This window comes from Stegodyphus dumicola, chromosome 6 (assembly GCF_044657685.1).
Source record: "Stegodyphus dumicola isolate Sdum_Otavi_A_Nest chromosome 6, ASM4465768v1".
In the NCBI taxonomy this organism is placed as follows: domain Eukaryota; kingdom Metazoa; phylum Arthropoda; class Arachnida; order Araneae; family Eresidae; genus Stegodyphus; species Stegodyphus dumicola.
The window spans coordinates 57,259,789-57,275,955 of NC_140773.1; the positions used below are offsets into that span (position 1 = coordinate 57,259,789).

The window sequence follows — 16,167 nt, forward strand, 5'->3', positions numbered from 1 at the left end:
TACAATAAATAGTGTCTCACAGGTGTGTTTGTGTAGTGAGTGTGTTTGGTAATGGTGAATAGATGTGTTACTGGGGAAAAAACAAATATTGACGGTGTTAAAATGCTTCGTATCAAGGTATTTAGCATGGAATATAAAGTAATATGTACGCTTGCATCCTGAAATATCAACAAAGGTCATCAAAGAAAGTAAACAATGAATGATTTCAAACGTACGCCGCTTGCAGTTGTTGCCACAACTCACAAAGTGTGGCTTCACGGCAGCGAATGATACGTCTAAATATTTTTCCCACATTTTGATTAAATATTGAAAATAATTTAGTTTGAATAAATAAATATAAAATGTATATATTATTATAAAAGCGTATACTGATTATACGCTAGGTAATAAACATTTGCCTAGGTAAGTTTATAATATCAATTCCTATATCTTGCATATAATAGCCATGTAACGAGATTTGAAAATTAATTATCATTTATCAACTAGATAATTCCTTTATACTAATATCATGGCCTAGAAAATTCAAATTTAAAAATAAACCAGAAATTTATTTCTGTATCAAAAGTTCTTAAACGTGAAACAGAGTTACAACTCAACTTACCGAGATTAAATAAAGGTTGAGAAAGGCTTCAGCAAGGTTCACGTGTACAAGTTAATAACTCACAAAGTATGTTCATTTTTATGTGAAAATTTATTGTATTTATGTATCTTACATAGCATTTCAACTGTGTAGTATAATAATTTAAATTTTTAACTTGAATTTATGTACTATTAATGTAATTTTGATATTACCCTTCTTCACGTGTCATAACCATTATACCATTTTTCTCTTGTATTTCATGTATTCACATTAACGTTTAAATTTCGAGCATAATTCAGATTCAGCAAACCTTCATTATATTTTTTAATCTTTGAAAAAAATATTGTTATTTCTTTATAGTAATTGCTGTGATCCAGAAGTAGTTGCTATTTTTTCTTTGCTAGCGTGAACTAATTCATTGCTGTAATTAATCAGTCCTATTTTGAGTCAGTAATTAATCCATTTTGGGAAGAAATAAACAACTTGGATACTGAGAATGTTTTATCAGATGCATCATTCTCAGAATGCCACACATTTTGTTATTGAATAATCGAATAACAACAATAGCTTAGTTTCACCATATACCAAACCATGCACTTAGTTTCACCTTCGCATGCGTTTTTTTAAATAGTTACAAATCTCTGATTAACCCTTTGAGGGACGCAATGTTATGATTTTTTAAAAGTTATGAAAAAGTAAGCATAATGACATGCAATGGTCCTATAGACAACATAAATGAGTTTAAGAAAAATTTTTTCGTCCCCTTTTACTGAAAGGGGACCGGTTTCGCCTTGAAACCAGCGCCCGTCTAGAGCATTTAAGACTAAAAATTTGCTTATTTATCTTTACTTTGCTGAAAAGTATCTGAACGTAACCCAAATTGCAGATTATACTAGTAAATTACTGAACAACTAATGAAGTAAGTAATATTTGCATAAACACGCATTTTTAATTATAAATAAAAAATTTAAAACAGGAAACAAAAAAGTATGAGACAAAAAGTAACTAATAATGTACTAAATTACTTGCATAAAACTATGAAATATTTTTAAAAATTATGTTTAAAACTAAGAAAATTATATGTAAAAATAAAATAAATTAAGATGCATACAATTATTTTGCTATGAACTAGAAGGATGAGAAAAGTGACCGCTAAGGGAAGCATAATAAAAACGCAACTGTGAGTGTTTTTCAGTGTGCTCTGTGTCTCAAAAGCTCCATAAATCCTCATCTTTGAAGCCACTCAAATGAAAATATAAAATATTGTGCAACTGTTTACAGCAGTGATCAGAAGCAAAAAACACAACTGCAAAAAATCTCGCAACTGCGTCATCTGATCCTTTCTTGGATGTCCCAAAGGGGCGGTGGTTTCATACTGAAACCGCAACGAAAACATTCAAAATTAAAAGGGTTCCATTACTTTTTTTTGTGAACTAAGGACATTTCATTACTCATTGATGCCTGCTTATAAAATATATTGTGGATTTTTTGTTTTTAAAATGGGTCAAAAGGAGTAGTGTGCAAAAGAAGCTATTTTTGAATGATTCGTATGACTTAATGGATGCCCAGAAAGGTTTGCTGCTGCCATCTGTTATCAGCTTTAAGAAGTAATTTAATTTTAGCAGCGGTTTTGAGGGAAAAAAAAAAACAAATTTTCAAAATTTAACAGAAATGTTGAAAATTTGGTTTCAAGGCGAAACCACCGCCCCTGAAAGGGTTAATCGTATGTATTCCTTTGCTTTCTGGATGTTAACACCTATCATACGCTATAGCATACAATGTCTCACAAAAGTGATGGGACACTTGTGCTTTACAAAAGGAAACTGTAGTAAAATAAATTAAGAAAACATGTAAAATTTTTTGTGGGTGTGTTTCATACTTAAATTTAGTAACAATTATTACATAACATAATTTTCTCAAAATATTAATTTAATAAAAATATAATTGTTTAGAACGGAGCAAAAAATGGCTAACATAAGTGATGGGACACTTATTTTTCCATCAAATATTTATCCAAAAATTTTACTTTTTAAAAGGTTTTAATATTTTGTTGGATTTACTTTTACTTTTAAAACATGATTTAATCTTCTTGGAATGGATTTGACTAATTTTTTTTTTTTTTTTTTTTTTTTTTTTTTTTTTTTTTTTTTTTTTGTTATTTCTGGAGTGATTTTACCCCATTCTTCTTGAAGCACCGATTTTAATTGTTGTTTTGAAGAAATGGTGTGTTTGCAAATTCTTGATTCCAATTCTTGCCAAATATTCTCTATGGGATTTCATTCTGGAGATTGTGGTGGTGTTTTATTATTTCAGGATAGTTATACAGCAACCAGAGTGTAACGTTCAAAGCAATGTGCTTGGGGTCATTGTCCTGGCAGAATTTAAAATCGTTATGAAGGTTCAATTTTCGTGCTTAAGATTTAAAATGTCAATATACTTGTACCGATCCATTATACTGTCAATAAAAACAAAATTACGAACTCCAGCGGACGACATACACCCCCATACCATAACTCCTCCTCCACCATGTTTTACTGTTGGCACCAAGTTCTGTTTACGAAATTTTTCCCTGGGTTTTCTCCACGCTAAGATTCTACCGTCAGAATCAAATATATTAAATTTACTCTCATCAGCAAATATAAGTTCATTCCAGTAATCAGAATTCTTATTTATGTTGGATTTTGCGAAAGCCAGTCTGAGTTTTCTATTTTTTTCACTTACGAAGAATTTTTTCCTGGCTGCTCCACCGTGATATCCAGCAGATTGAATTACTCTTCTAATAGTCTCAGGATTAACAATTACTCCATATAATGCTTGTAAATCAGCAGCAACTTTAGGAGCACTCATTCTTGGATTTTTTTTTTTTAATATTTCGAATGATAATTCGCTTTATTCCATTGGATAAGCTTTGATGGTCGGCCAGGTCTTCTTTTATCCTGAATCATATGATTTGTTTTATATTGTTTAATCATCTTGAAAACTGCTGAATAACTTAAGTTAACTGTTTGAGCAGTTTTTCTTATAGATTTTCCACGTTCAATATGCAAATTAATAACTAATTTTTGAACTTCAGGCAAAGTTTCTTTTTGTTTAGAATTCATGGCTGCACAGAGCTAAAAAACTCAAAAATTCCAAAACAGACTGGAGAGAAATACTTCAGACGATTTTATAAATTATTGCCAATTGCTTTTGAGTAAAAATAAAAACCCCAAAAATATTTTTATTGTAGTACGTAGTACAGTCAAAAGTCGTTAATCCGGACTCGTCGGGACTTCGGCGATTCCGGATTATCGATTTTTCCGGATTATAGATCATCAGTTTAAATCTCGTAAGATGGCATGCAGAAATTCTAAAATTAAAAATATGAAACCTTAATTTATGAAATAAAGAACCATTATAATCTAAAGGGTATCAAAATTTACAAAAAGAAAAGCTTAATATTTATTTGTTTACTTTATTAAACATTTCTTTCAATGTAAGTTGTTTTAAGTTGCTTCGTTTTATGTGATAATACTTTCTCTTTAATTCTATAAACAGACACAATTTCTTGTTCAGTTACAAAGTTTCGCTGGTCAAGTCCCGTTAATTGTTGTGCCGAGAATACCGAAGAACTTGTCAATCGAAATTTTTTCGTTTTCACCAACCTCTCTGTTACATTCTTCATGTCTTTATCCACTTTTTTGCAGCAATTCCACTTTTTGTTTGATGGACATCGAAACATACTTTCGTTTTGTACGATCCTTTGGAAGCTCCAGAATCGGAAATTCTATTTGACATAATCGAAAGTTCAAGTTTACTTTTATAAAATTGCTATTACAGTCTGCAAAAAATAATAATCCGGATCTAATTCGAAGATTAAGGAACAACGCAATCATCAACATTAACTGAAATAGATAACTAGATAATTTTAGATTATGCCATCCGTTATACATAAAACGCGCAATTGAAAACGTATTCTGCGCTTGCGCACACGCGTATGCGCGGTGGTAAAAGGTCTTACGCGCACGCGTAAACGCCTATGTGCATGTGTCGACGCGGCGCATGCGCAGAAAGTTTTTAGCTTTGAGGTCCGGATTATAGATCATTCCGGATTATGGGTGTCCGAATTAACGACTTTTGACTGTAGTATCTAATGGTGTCCCATCACTTATGTGAGCCATTTTTTGCTCTGTTCTAAACAATTGTATTTTTATTAAATTAATATTTTGAGAAAATGTATGTTATGTAATAATTGTTACTAAATTTAAGCATGAAACATACCCACAAAAAATGTTTACATGTTTTTTTAATTTATTTTATTAGTTTCCTTTTGTAAAGCACAAAAATTCCTCAACTCTAGTTGTATCTCCTCTTACATCTTTGTACTTAACAGTTAATTATTCTTAGTTTATCTATGTCGTCTTCCGTAGTAAAGGATATTTTTATTTTTCAGCCCAAAGTACATTTCAGTTTTTCGATAAAACAATTTCGAATAAATGTTTTCATTTAAACATTTTCAGTATTTGTGTAAAATGTCTCTGAAAAGGAAAAGTTGAGCTAAAAAAATCCAATAAATGTTTGGTTTTACTAATAGAATCTTGAATTCTCAGTCAAGGTTAATTCTTACTTTTATTAGTTCTTGTTATTTGTAAAATGTCTTAGTGTTATATTCTGTGTATTAAATGTTCTAGTCATGCAGTTTAATCTTTTCATTTTTAGTTCATGCATGTTAATTTTATCTTTGATTTTGTAAAGATAAGGTGCTTGATATAAAAAAAAATTATTTTGAAATTATTGTACTTATTTATGTGTATATTTTATTTAGAAATGTCACTTCAACCCCTTGTCAGACGTAAAATTGTGAAGAAAAGGCTAAAAAAATTCAAGCGTCATCAGTCTGACAGATATGGTAAACTGAAGGTATGTTTTCATGCTTTAATTCCAAAACAGTGTTAATATATTTAATTTGAAATTTTATTTGTAAAAGTTATAAGAGGTAAATAAAATTAAAAGGCTTGATAAAATCCTAGTATACAGTACAGCCTTAATGTGATTTTGAAAATTGTCGACATCATCAAAATGACCCGTTTACTGTTCATCATAATGCATAAAAGTCACAAAATCCTGTATGTACCGTATGCTAAGATTGTCTTTAAAAAAATATTAGCATCATTATTTGATATAATTTTTTTTCTTGTTTTGAATTATGGGCTAGACTGGAGATTACGGGCCAGTCTCCAAGTTGCCTAGAATTGTGCCAAATTTGGCAAAGCCTAGAGTTGTAGAATTTTAAAACCTTGTAACAAAATAAGGTACTTCTTTGTAGCTTAGAGTAGATTTAAAGGTGCCCCTTGGATTATCGCCATGTTGTTTCATTTATGGTAACAATCTTAGAAAATATGCGAGTATTTTTATATGCACACTGGCCAATGAATTAGAAACCTTTGAGATTTTCATTTAAATGCATGTTAGGGCTGAAGCATGTGATATTTATTATCATTTTTTACCGATATACCCAACTTTTAATTCACAAACTCCTCTGTATAATGAAATTGGTGAAATATGCTTCACATAGAACAGCAGAATGTACGCCGAACAAATACTAATTCAGAACCACCATCCTCAGCTGCAAAAGCGCAAATGAACGAGATAGGATATAATGATCAGATAAGAAAGCCTGGACAGAAAATGAGCTAGTGGCACCATCTATTGATGAAACCAGAACTAAAACATAATTTCTTTAAAGGCCGAAGGCAAAGATGGATTGAAATTAGGATCGTTTACTAGAACAGAAAGATTATTTTTTGAATAATTTTGGAATGAGATAGGATATAATGATCAGATAAGAAAGCCTGGACAGAAAATGAGGTAGTGGCACCATCTATTGATGAAACCAGAACTAAAACATAATTTCTTTAAAGGCCGAAGGCAAAGATGGATTGGAATTAGGATCGTTTACTAGAACAGAAAGATTATTTTTTGAATAATTTTGGCAGCAGAAAAATTGAAAGTGTGATTTTCGGACCAACAATGTTATGTTAGAAAAAAGGAAACACAGAAGTCTTCTGTTGCCCAACATTGCTTTTGCAGCTGAGGATGGTGGTTCGGTAAAACCATCAAAACTAGTCCTGTGAAAATTTGAAAATATAATGCTGATTTTTGTTGTTTGACTTCTGAATTAGCAGAATGTTTGTTTCATATTTTATCACTAACTTATTAGCATTTCAATGTCTGATCATCATTTTATTGCATTTTCAATAATTATATTTGAATATAAATTTGATTATGAGGGGTTAAAAAACTGTTGCACACTGGTAGTTCGTCTTGAAGTCAAGCCATGGCTAACAGACTTCCCTCTCTCAGCAAATAGCCCGGGAGTGCTTTTGATATTCTAAGTAATCCTAATCGTATTTATACATGGACATAATTAGAAAAAAGGCATTTGGTTAGATTAAACAAATGACTTCCATAAATTAAAAAACTATATATATTTGTATTGGAAGTACAATGAAGTTATTTAGAAATTAATTCCAGTTTTTTATGTCCAGACTCCCATATATTTAATTATTAAATAAATAATTAAAATATTTTCATTCTAATTAGAAATTATCTGAAAATACTAGCAATAAGTAGATATAGTTAGGTTAAGTATATAAAATTAAATTTTCTAGCATTTTAATAAAATTTTGATATAATTATTATCTCTAACATGTTTGTGTTCTTGTCACATGTTTCTATAATTTTTATTAGCTGGATAAATATAAACACAAGAACATGTAGAAAATGCAAGCACTAAATAGTTGTAGAATTTTAAAACCTTGTAACAAAATAAGGTACTTCTTTGTAGCTTAGAGTAGATTTAAAGGTGCCCCTTGGATTATCGCCATGTTGTTTCATTTATGGTAACATTCTTAGGAAATATCATGTGAGTATTTTTATACACACACTGGCCAATGAACTAAAAACCTTTGAGATTTTCATTTAAATGCATGCTAGGGCTGAAGCATGTGATATTTATTATGAGATGGGTTACATGATCATGGGTCTGAATGCTAGTATAAATGAGGTGTAAGAGTGCTTTTCACGATGAGTAAAGTAAAATGAGAACAATGACAGATCCTTCATCTTTTGAAAAAGGGCTTATAGTTGGTGCCCATTTACCAGGGGCCTCGCTTTCAAAAACGGCAAATCTCACTGGGTTCTCAAAAGCAGCCATTTCAACGGTTTTTAAAAGTTGGAATTAGAGTCCACAATTCTTCTGTAGAAGACTGGACATCTGAGGATTTTAAACGAGTAATGTGGTCAGATGAATCACGCTACACCTTATTTTGCACTGATAGAAAACGTCGAATTTGGCAAGAACCTTGTAAAACCATGAATCCATCTTGCGTTACTCTCACTGTGCAAGGGTCTGGTGGGAGTATCATGATATGGGGCATGGAAGTGTTGTCTTAGTATTCCTCAAGGGTAAACAAATAGCCATGAGATACCTAGATATTTTGATAGATCAAGTGCACCCTGCAGTGATGCATTTTTACCCTCATGTCGACGGGTGCATAGACTCCAACCTTCAGCAAACCTTGTCAGTAGTCAATGCGCGAACGACATTTTTACAACTTTGAAAATGTGCGCGTAGCGTATGTTGTAATTAACCATTCATTAATTTTAAATTAATAATTAATTGTAATCAATTTTATTACATTTAAAATCCATATACATATAAAACTGAATAATTTAAAATATACCTTGTAAATTATATGCACATTTAATTAGAAATTTTCTTTTAACTCCTTAAGCATTCACTAATAAAAAGTACTTCAAATCACTACTAATCATAGAAAAAATCAGAAGCTATAAATCATATCTTTATTCTGGATATGATTTCTACAGGGAAATAAAATTTAAATAACCAAGAATGATACATATAAGTATTAAACAAAATATGCATAATTTATGAATGCAAAGATTTATATGTAGCATGCTTAGCAAGCTTAAGTTCTGATTTTGAGAATGTTTTTTTATAACACAGTTCTTCATTTGCCTGCATATTTATTTTTTCAATCAAAACTGCTTCAAGAGTTTCAAGACCTAAATTTGGTCGAAATTCCGTCTGATTTTTTTTAACAATAGAAAAAATTCTTTCGCAAGCTGCATTTGAATGAGGTATTATTAAGACAGCAAGCATTACAGAAGGCAATACTTTGTATTTAATACACCCATTCATATTTTTTTACTTTGGCAATTTCTCCCCATGCTATATCAATATGCAAATCTACAATTTCTTCAAATCATCTACTTGATACATGGAAAATTCAATTTCTACTTGATTAAAACATTTTTCATCAATAATGGATGGAAAAGTATTCATCAAGTAAAGAACAGATGAAAATGAGACTTCAGTTCTCAAGTTGATGTCAGCAACTTCAGCATGTTTTAGAAATGGATCACTCAGTGGAAATATTATATATGAACATGCAGTTACAAAAAAAGCTCGCACAGAATTGAAAAATGATTTTACTTCACTTTCATTCAACTTGGCATTTTTTAAATATAGTCTTGTTTCCGCACCAATCACTAAATTTTCATTTTCTTTTTGTTTACTATACTTCTGAAATGGAATAGACGTTAGAGTAACATCTTCATTTTCTTTAGAAATTACTGATGGTTTTACAAATCTAACAAATAAATTCATTAAAAGTTCAAAAAGTTCTCTTCTCAATTTATGTATATAAGGAGCTTGTTGTTGCAAATTAATATTTACTGTTATAAACAAAGGCAAAGTATTTTTCAAAAATAACAAGTACAATTTGGTGGTCGGTGACTGTAAAATTTTTTTAATGTTTTGCAATCTCTTTCCTTCATTCTCACTGTTATCTGGTTTATCTCCAAAAAAATTTATCACAGCATCCCACTGTTCCAAAATCCTTGTTATAGATTCTAAAAGAGACAACCATCTCGTACTGCAATATTTCGAAATTTTATGAGATTTTGCATTCTGTCCCAAAATTTGTTGAGCAACTTTGAAGCTATGCTTCCGTTTCGAACTTTTCTCCAAGTAAAAATATATATCTATTATCAACATTTCAATTTCTGAGCCAATTAATTTTTCAGTAGCTTTTTTTGCAGCTATATGCAAGAGGTGGCACGGACAACCTCGGGTGATTATACTTGGTTGATGCATTTTGATAAATGATGCTACACCTTTAAACTTTCCAATCATATTACTAGCATTATCTGAAGAAAATGATAAGCAATTTTTCCATTCTAAACCTTTGTTTTTAAAGTTTTCATTTATACAATTAAAAATACCTTCTCCTGTATTATTCGTGCATTATTCGTTATAATAGAAATCAATGAAGTAATTATCACTCCCTTTTCTTTACTGTAGTATGTTATAACCAATGGGTACAGTTTGTTATCATTACTTCCATCAGTACTTAGAGAAAATGATGTACTGCTTTCACAATAGCAGCAGTTTTGGTATGACCGCAGCTAAATTTTTTTGCTATGGCAGAATCCGGAAACATTGCTTTGAAAAGCTCTTTGGAATGATCCGAAACAGAAAGCGGTAGATTATGTTCAATTAAAAAACGAACAAAATAGCATTCGGCTTTTATAGGATCTGTTTCATCATCTTTTATTAAGAAATTTGTTATTTCTTTAGATTTTACAGTGCCAAGTTCTATATGCTTTTGAGAAAACACATGCCGTTTACAGTCATCTTTTCCGCCATGAGCAACTGAGAAGTCTTTGTTGCAGTGTGCGTGATTCACAGAAATTTCGGACGCTTTAATGCATGGAAATTCTGAAGAATATGAATCTTTAAACTTCTGCTTTGATAATTTTGGCTTCTTCGTTCGAGGCAGCATTATGATTAAAAATCTTTCACAGTTCACAAGACACACGCTAAGCTCTTGCCGTAAACTACACAATGCAGCTGAATGCAGCCTAAACACGCATCAGAGTGGAACCTGGGAGACAGGCAATTGGGTGGAACTATTGATAAGTCGTTAACGGTTGGAGTTACTGATCTACAATTGGCTAATTCTTCAAAACTAGGAACGCACTCAACACGTGATATATGATAACACGAGTATTCAGCCAATCATCGGATGAATTAGTTAGTTCCATTTTGCGTACTGGTTCTCCTGCTCTTGTTTCTGTAAAATCCGTAGTTTTTTCCATACTTTTCGTAGCTCGTAGTTTTTCATGAATTTCCATAGAAACTACGGAGAATCCGTAGTAGTTGGAGTCTATGCGGGTGCTTTATGAATGATAATGCAACTGTACATCATGCCAGAAATATTCGAAATTGGTTTGCTGAATATCAATCTTACTTCTAATACCTTCCCTGGCCACCTCATAGCCGGGATCTTAACCCCTTAGGAAATGTGTGTGAAATGGTGGAAAGATGCATCCAACAGCACTCTCCTCTTCCATCTGAGGTTTACTTGATCTAAAGGGCTGCAGAGACAATGCACGGTACTCTGTGGGCGTAAATGCACTTTAGAAGCACATAGACTTGATGTCCAAACCAATCAGAGCAGTTATCCGTGCAAAAGCTGGTCCAATAAAATCTTGATCTTGGGTTTCTAATTTGTTGGCCAGTGTAGTGTGTGTATATTGTGTTCGTTTTTACATTTTTGCTTCATAAAATTATAGCTGCGATCTTGGTACAAATCTAAAATCGTCAAATATGGTTAAGGGCTGTTATAACAAAGAAATGCTGAAAATAATTCAGGCCTGTTTAGATGGACTTGCAGCAGATTTTCATTTAAAAAAATTATATAGTAATATCTTGCATAGTTCCAGCTACGATTAGTTCAAATTGATTATTTTCTGTCTTAAAAGTATCAAAATAAACCAAAGCGTAATTAAGCAACATAAAAATAAATTATAGAAAATTGATAAACAAAATTGAATAGTTGCCCCTTTGTACAAATTCTCTTTTTGACTTGCTTTCTGAGTTTTTTTCTTTTTACTTATTTGTAGCTTTAGCCATCCATACGTATTACATTGTGAAAATTATTTCATTAGTTTTGAAACTCATTAGTAACAGTGGAAATTGGACAGCGATTGTTTGGCTTAAGTAAGTTAATTCCATCCACATAATTTTAGAGCATTGAGTATAGCATTGGCAAACAGCATAATAAAACACTTATTTAAAAAAATGGCTATTAAAGTGCCTACATGAGAATTAACAGTTATAAAATGCTATTCAAGTGGTTAAAGCCTTGCCAGAGCATATTATTGAAGTAGATACAAATTTTGAATGTAGCCTAGTGTGTATTTGCCTAATGACAAACAGTTGTTGCTAAAGAATATATCATCAGAGGGAAAAAAAATGTGCAGCTATTAAAATTTCTGAAAAATGAAAATTTAGTTTTTAAAAATTATTTCGTATAAAGACATCTGAATTTAGGAATTGTATCATTGGAAAAATAGAATTGGAGTATTTTTGAAAGCCCAATTATATATATTCATATTCATATAGTTTTTCAATTAGTTCAGGATATTAGGGGATCTGATTACCTGGACTATGTGAGTATATATAAAAATAGGATGTTAATAAGCCTTAGGGTAGCAAGCAGCTAATGGAAGTTCTGGTTGATCTTTACATTATGGTAACTTGGCGATTTTTTGGCGAAAATTTGGCGACCAACTCTCCTACAGCAACCCTCTATTTTTTTTCCCCGCCGCCATTTTGTCTTCACGAAGTAAAGACATGTTTCTTTTCTTTTTATCTCCTGAACACTTCTTCCAACAATCTACTAGCCGAATTACACTTATGCTAGAAATTTTATCAAACAAAACTGCTTAATCATGACAAATATTCACTGCAAAATTAGGAAAAACTGCACAATACCATTCTCCTTACGCATTTTTCAAAATAACACATACCTAAACCATGTACACGCCGACTTATTTTTACTTAAAAAAACATCCCAGAATTGCACAAAAATGGCATTGCGCACACTCTTCACTATATCCATGTACACTGCTATTTTCTCATAAATTACAAAAATTTCATGAAAATACATGACAATTTTCTCAATCTTTAAACCCGGTAAAAAGAACATATATGAAATTACCTGATCGCGAAAAAGTATTTACCCTTTACAAATATGAACATTTCCACATATAAAATAAATAAAATATCCAAAAACTTTTACCTCTAAATCATCTATTACATTATACACGTCACCAACGAATTCATACCGCAAGCATTACAAATAGTTAGTATCAAATATTTAAATTATTTCCATGCACGTTTATTTCAACTTAAACATATACCAAATTCCTACAAGCATAAAATTCACAAAATAACTATCATTTCATTTAAATATCACTAAACCATGTACACGTCGACTTATTTTTACTTAAAAAAACATCCCAGAATTGCACAAAAATGGCATTGCGCACACTCTTCACTATATCCATGTACACTGCTTTTTTCTCATAAATTATAAAAATTTGCACGAAAATACATGACAATTTTTTCAATCTTTAAACCCGGTAAAAAGAACATATATGAAATTACATGATCGCGAAAAAGTATTTACCCTTTACAAATATCAACATTTCCACATATAAAATAAATAGAATATCCAAAAACTTTTACCTCTAAATCATCTATTACATTATACACGCCACCAACGAATTCATACCTCAAGCATTACAAATACTTAATATCAAATATTTAAATTATTTCAACTTAAACGTATACCAAATTCCTACAAACATAAAATTCACAAAATAACTATCATTTCATTAAAATATAATTAAATTCAAAAACATTACTTAAAATATAAATGAGCACGTACATTAAATTAATAAAAATTACCTTACAATCCTAATTACTTTAAACTAAATCATTGCTAATAACAATTTTCCCAATAATACCAAATTCCTTTCCACCTTACATTTACAGCAATGCATAAAAATAATATCCTCAAATAATTAAAAATACTAACTTACCTAATCTTCTTCAGAATCTTGATTATGTGGCGGATACACTTTTCTTACTTCTGTTTCAGAATCTTTAAAATCATACTTATCTTTCAAAGCAAGATACCAGGTAAAATAAATAACATAATAAAACATCTTTATTTCTCTCTCGCACAACCTTAAAGAACATTTATTACTATCCTTTTCAATACCACTAAATACCCATTTCGAATTCACTTTAGTTATGGCCATGGGATCCAAAAATTCACAAACACTATTTCACACAACACAGAATAAAGCCAAATACAAAACTGCCAGATTTTTTCCCGATTAAAGAACAGTAATTCGTCCATTAATATCACATAACATATCCCATGATCTCTCATTTCCCTCACACAAAATAATGCATAATCAGAACTGAATACTACTCACATTCTTAACAAAGTCTAACTAACCTAATCTTCTTCCGAATCTTCCTTACATGGTGGATACACTTTTATTATGGATTCAATAAAATTACTGAACGATTTTTTTTCCGAATTTGATAGAATTTGATAAAAAAAATTCTCTTTATCACATCTACAATTCACTTTAGACAGCGCCATACAATCCCAAAATTATTCAACCCTACTTCACACAACACACAATGAAGCTTAATACAAAATAATATACATCCACAGATACTTGTCCCAATTCCCCCCTTTTCCGATTAAAGAACCGTAATTCGTCCATTAATATCACATGACATATCCCATGATCTCTCATTTCCCCCACACAAAATAATGCGTAATCGGAACTGAGTACTGCTCACATTATTACTAAAGTCCCAGGTAGTAACCTTTATCGCCTCTAAAATGTCGCCAAACTACCAGTTACCATATTGTAAAGATCGACCGAAGTTCTTTCTCATGGCCAAAAATATAATTTAGCATCAGTTAGGACAGTGGTCCAAAACTCAAATTGCCCTATGAGCCATATGCACAATTTGTAAACAACTGACAGGCCAAATTTTTTAGCAAAAGTTAAAGAACTTGATAAAATAAAAAAGTATTTTAAATAAATTTAAAATTTTGCTTACTAAGTTATGTAAATAATAATATAGCAAAGGGAAAAACTCATTTATTATCAATTTGAAATTTAAAGTTGGTAAAGACAATTTTATTGCTTACACTTTGTAATTCAACTATATTTACAGCTAAATATTAAATTTTCAGATTGCTATTTATTTAAAATAGTTCTAACATGTTTAATTAATCATTAAATAACTTACTTTAAACAAAGAAATTATGAAAATTTTGCCTTGTTTTTAAGTGAGACAGAACCTTGAGAATAAAGAATAATAGCTTATAATCTCTCTCTTATTTATTAAATTTTTGTTCAGTGCATAAATAAAAAAACAAATGTTTGTATGTAAATAATTAACTTATTTTATTCCTTTGGTATTTGATGTCATCTTGATTTTGATGAAATCTGTCTTAGAGAGAAATTACTAAAAATTGTCTTGATCACAGAATGTAGGTGCTCATTTGTCAATTTGGGTTTTTTCCCCCTTATTAATCTTCCACTGTGTGAAAATGCTTTTCCTATATAAATGCATTCCTGAACTGTTGTATTCTTCTTAGTGCAAATAAAAGGTGATGAAATCTGTATTTTCAAATCTTTGAATAAGATTTATATCACATAATTTAATTACCTCCATTAATAGATTTTCTGATGTATTATTCACATTGGTTTTAATGGTAACTAAAATCTTGTAATCTTTGTAACACTTACAAAAAAAATCCATAATGCCCTCACAGGCCACATAAAATTCCTTTTGAGACCTTCCAGTTTAAGGCTATTGAATTAGGGTATTGTGCTTGAGCATCAGACAGCACAAAAAAATTTATGTTTAGCTTCTGAAATTGGTATTTTAATTATATTTTTTGAATAAACTTTTACTATATCCTCTCTGTTAGAGTAAATATGTTGGGAGTAGAAAATGATAAATCCTATTGTAAAGAAATTGACAAAAGTTAATGTTTTTTAATTTTAGCCCAACTGGAGAAAACCTCGTGGCATTGACAACAGGGTCAGAAGACGGTTTAAAGGGCAGTGTTTGATGCCAAATATTGGTTATGGAAGTAATAAGAAAACAAAGCACATTCTTCCAAATGGTTTTCGAAAGGTTGTTGTGAGGAATGTGAAAGTGAGTTTTCCACCCTTCAATTTTTTTGGTTTAATGACGTAAAATAGGATTTGCATAATAGAAAAGTTAATATATTAAATATATTTTTATTTTAGGAACTTGAAATGCTAATGATGATGAATCGCCGCTTCTGTGCTGAAATAGGACATGCAGTTTCTTCAAAAAAAAGGAAAACCATTGTTGAACGAGCACAGCAACTTGCCATTCGTGTAACAAATGCTAATGCTAGGTTGCGTTCTGAAGAAAATGAATAAATTAAAGTTTTCATAATAAAAATGTGAACTATTTTTTTGTTTGTTTCTTCCTGAAATTTGAATTAACATCTTTTATTTTGGGGGTGAGCATCCTCTAAGTTTTTTTTTTTTTTTTGCGTAGCTGAAATTGGAAAGGAAAGGATTTATGTTGCAATACAATTTTCCAGAAAAACTTTTTTTGTACTAAATATACATGCGCATTCTTAATAGTTGATTTG

At 30.8% G+C, this 16,167-nt stretch overlaps 1 protein-coding gene across 1 annotated transcript; it reads left to right on the top strand.

Annotated features, from left to right (window-relative positions):
• The first annotated feature begins 521 nt into the window (after window positions 1-521).
• Window positions 522-15,982, top strand: RpL32 (Ribosomal protein L32). The gene is made up of 4 exons (XM_085818333.1): window positions 522-667; window positions 5,385-5,479; window positions 15,543-15,695; window positions 15,791-15,982. The coding sequence occupies exons 2-4, from the start codon at window positions 5,387-5,389 to the stop codon at window positions 15,947-15,949; spliced, it is 405 nt and encodes a 134-aa protein (XP_085674459.1). The 5' UTR covers window positions 522-667; window positions 5,385-5,386; the 3' UTR covers window positions 15,950-15,982.
• The last annotated feature ends 185 nt before the right edge of the window (window positions 15,983-16,167 follow it).

Coding starts and splice junctions, on each gene's coding strand:
- RpL32 (XM_085818333.1), top strand. CDS start 5,387: ATGTCACTTCAACCCCTTGTCAGACGTAAAATTGTGAAGAAAAGGCTA. Junction 5,480..15,542: donor ACAGATATGGTAAACTGAAG/GTATGTTTTCAT, acceptor TTTTAATTTTAG/CCCAACTGGAGAAAACCTCG. Junction 15,696..15,790: donor TTGTTGTGAGGAATGTGAAA/GTGAGTTTTCCA, acceptor TTTTTATTTTAG/GAACTTGAAATGCTAATGAT.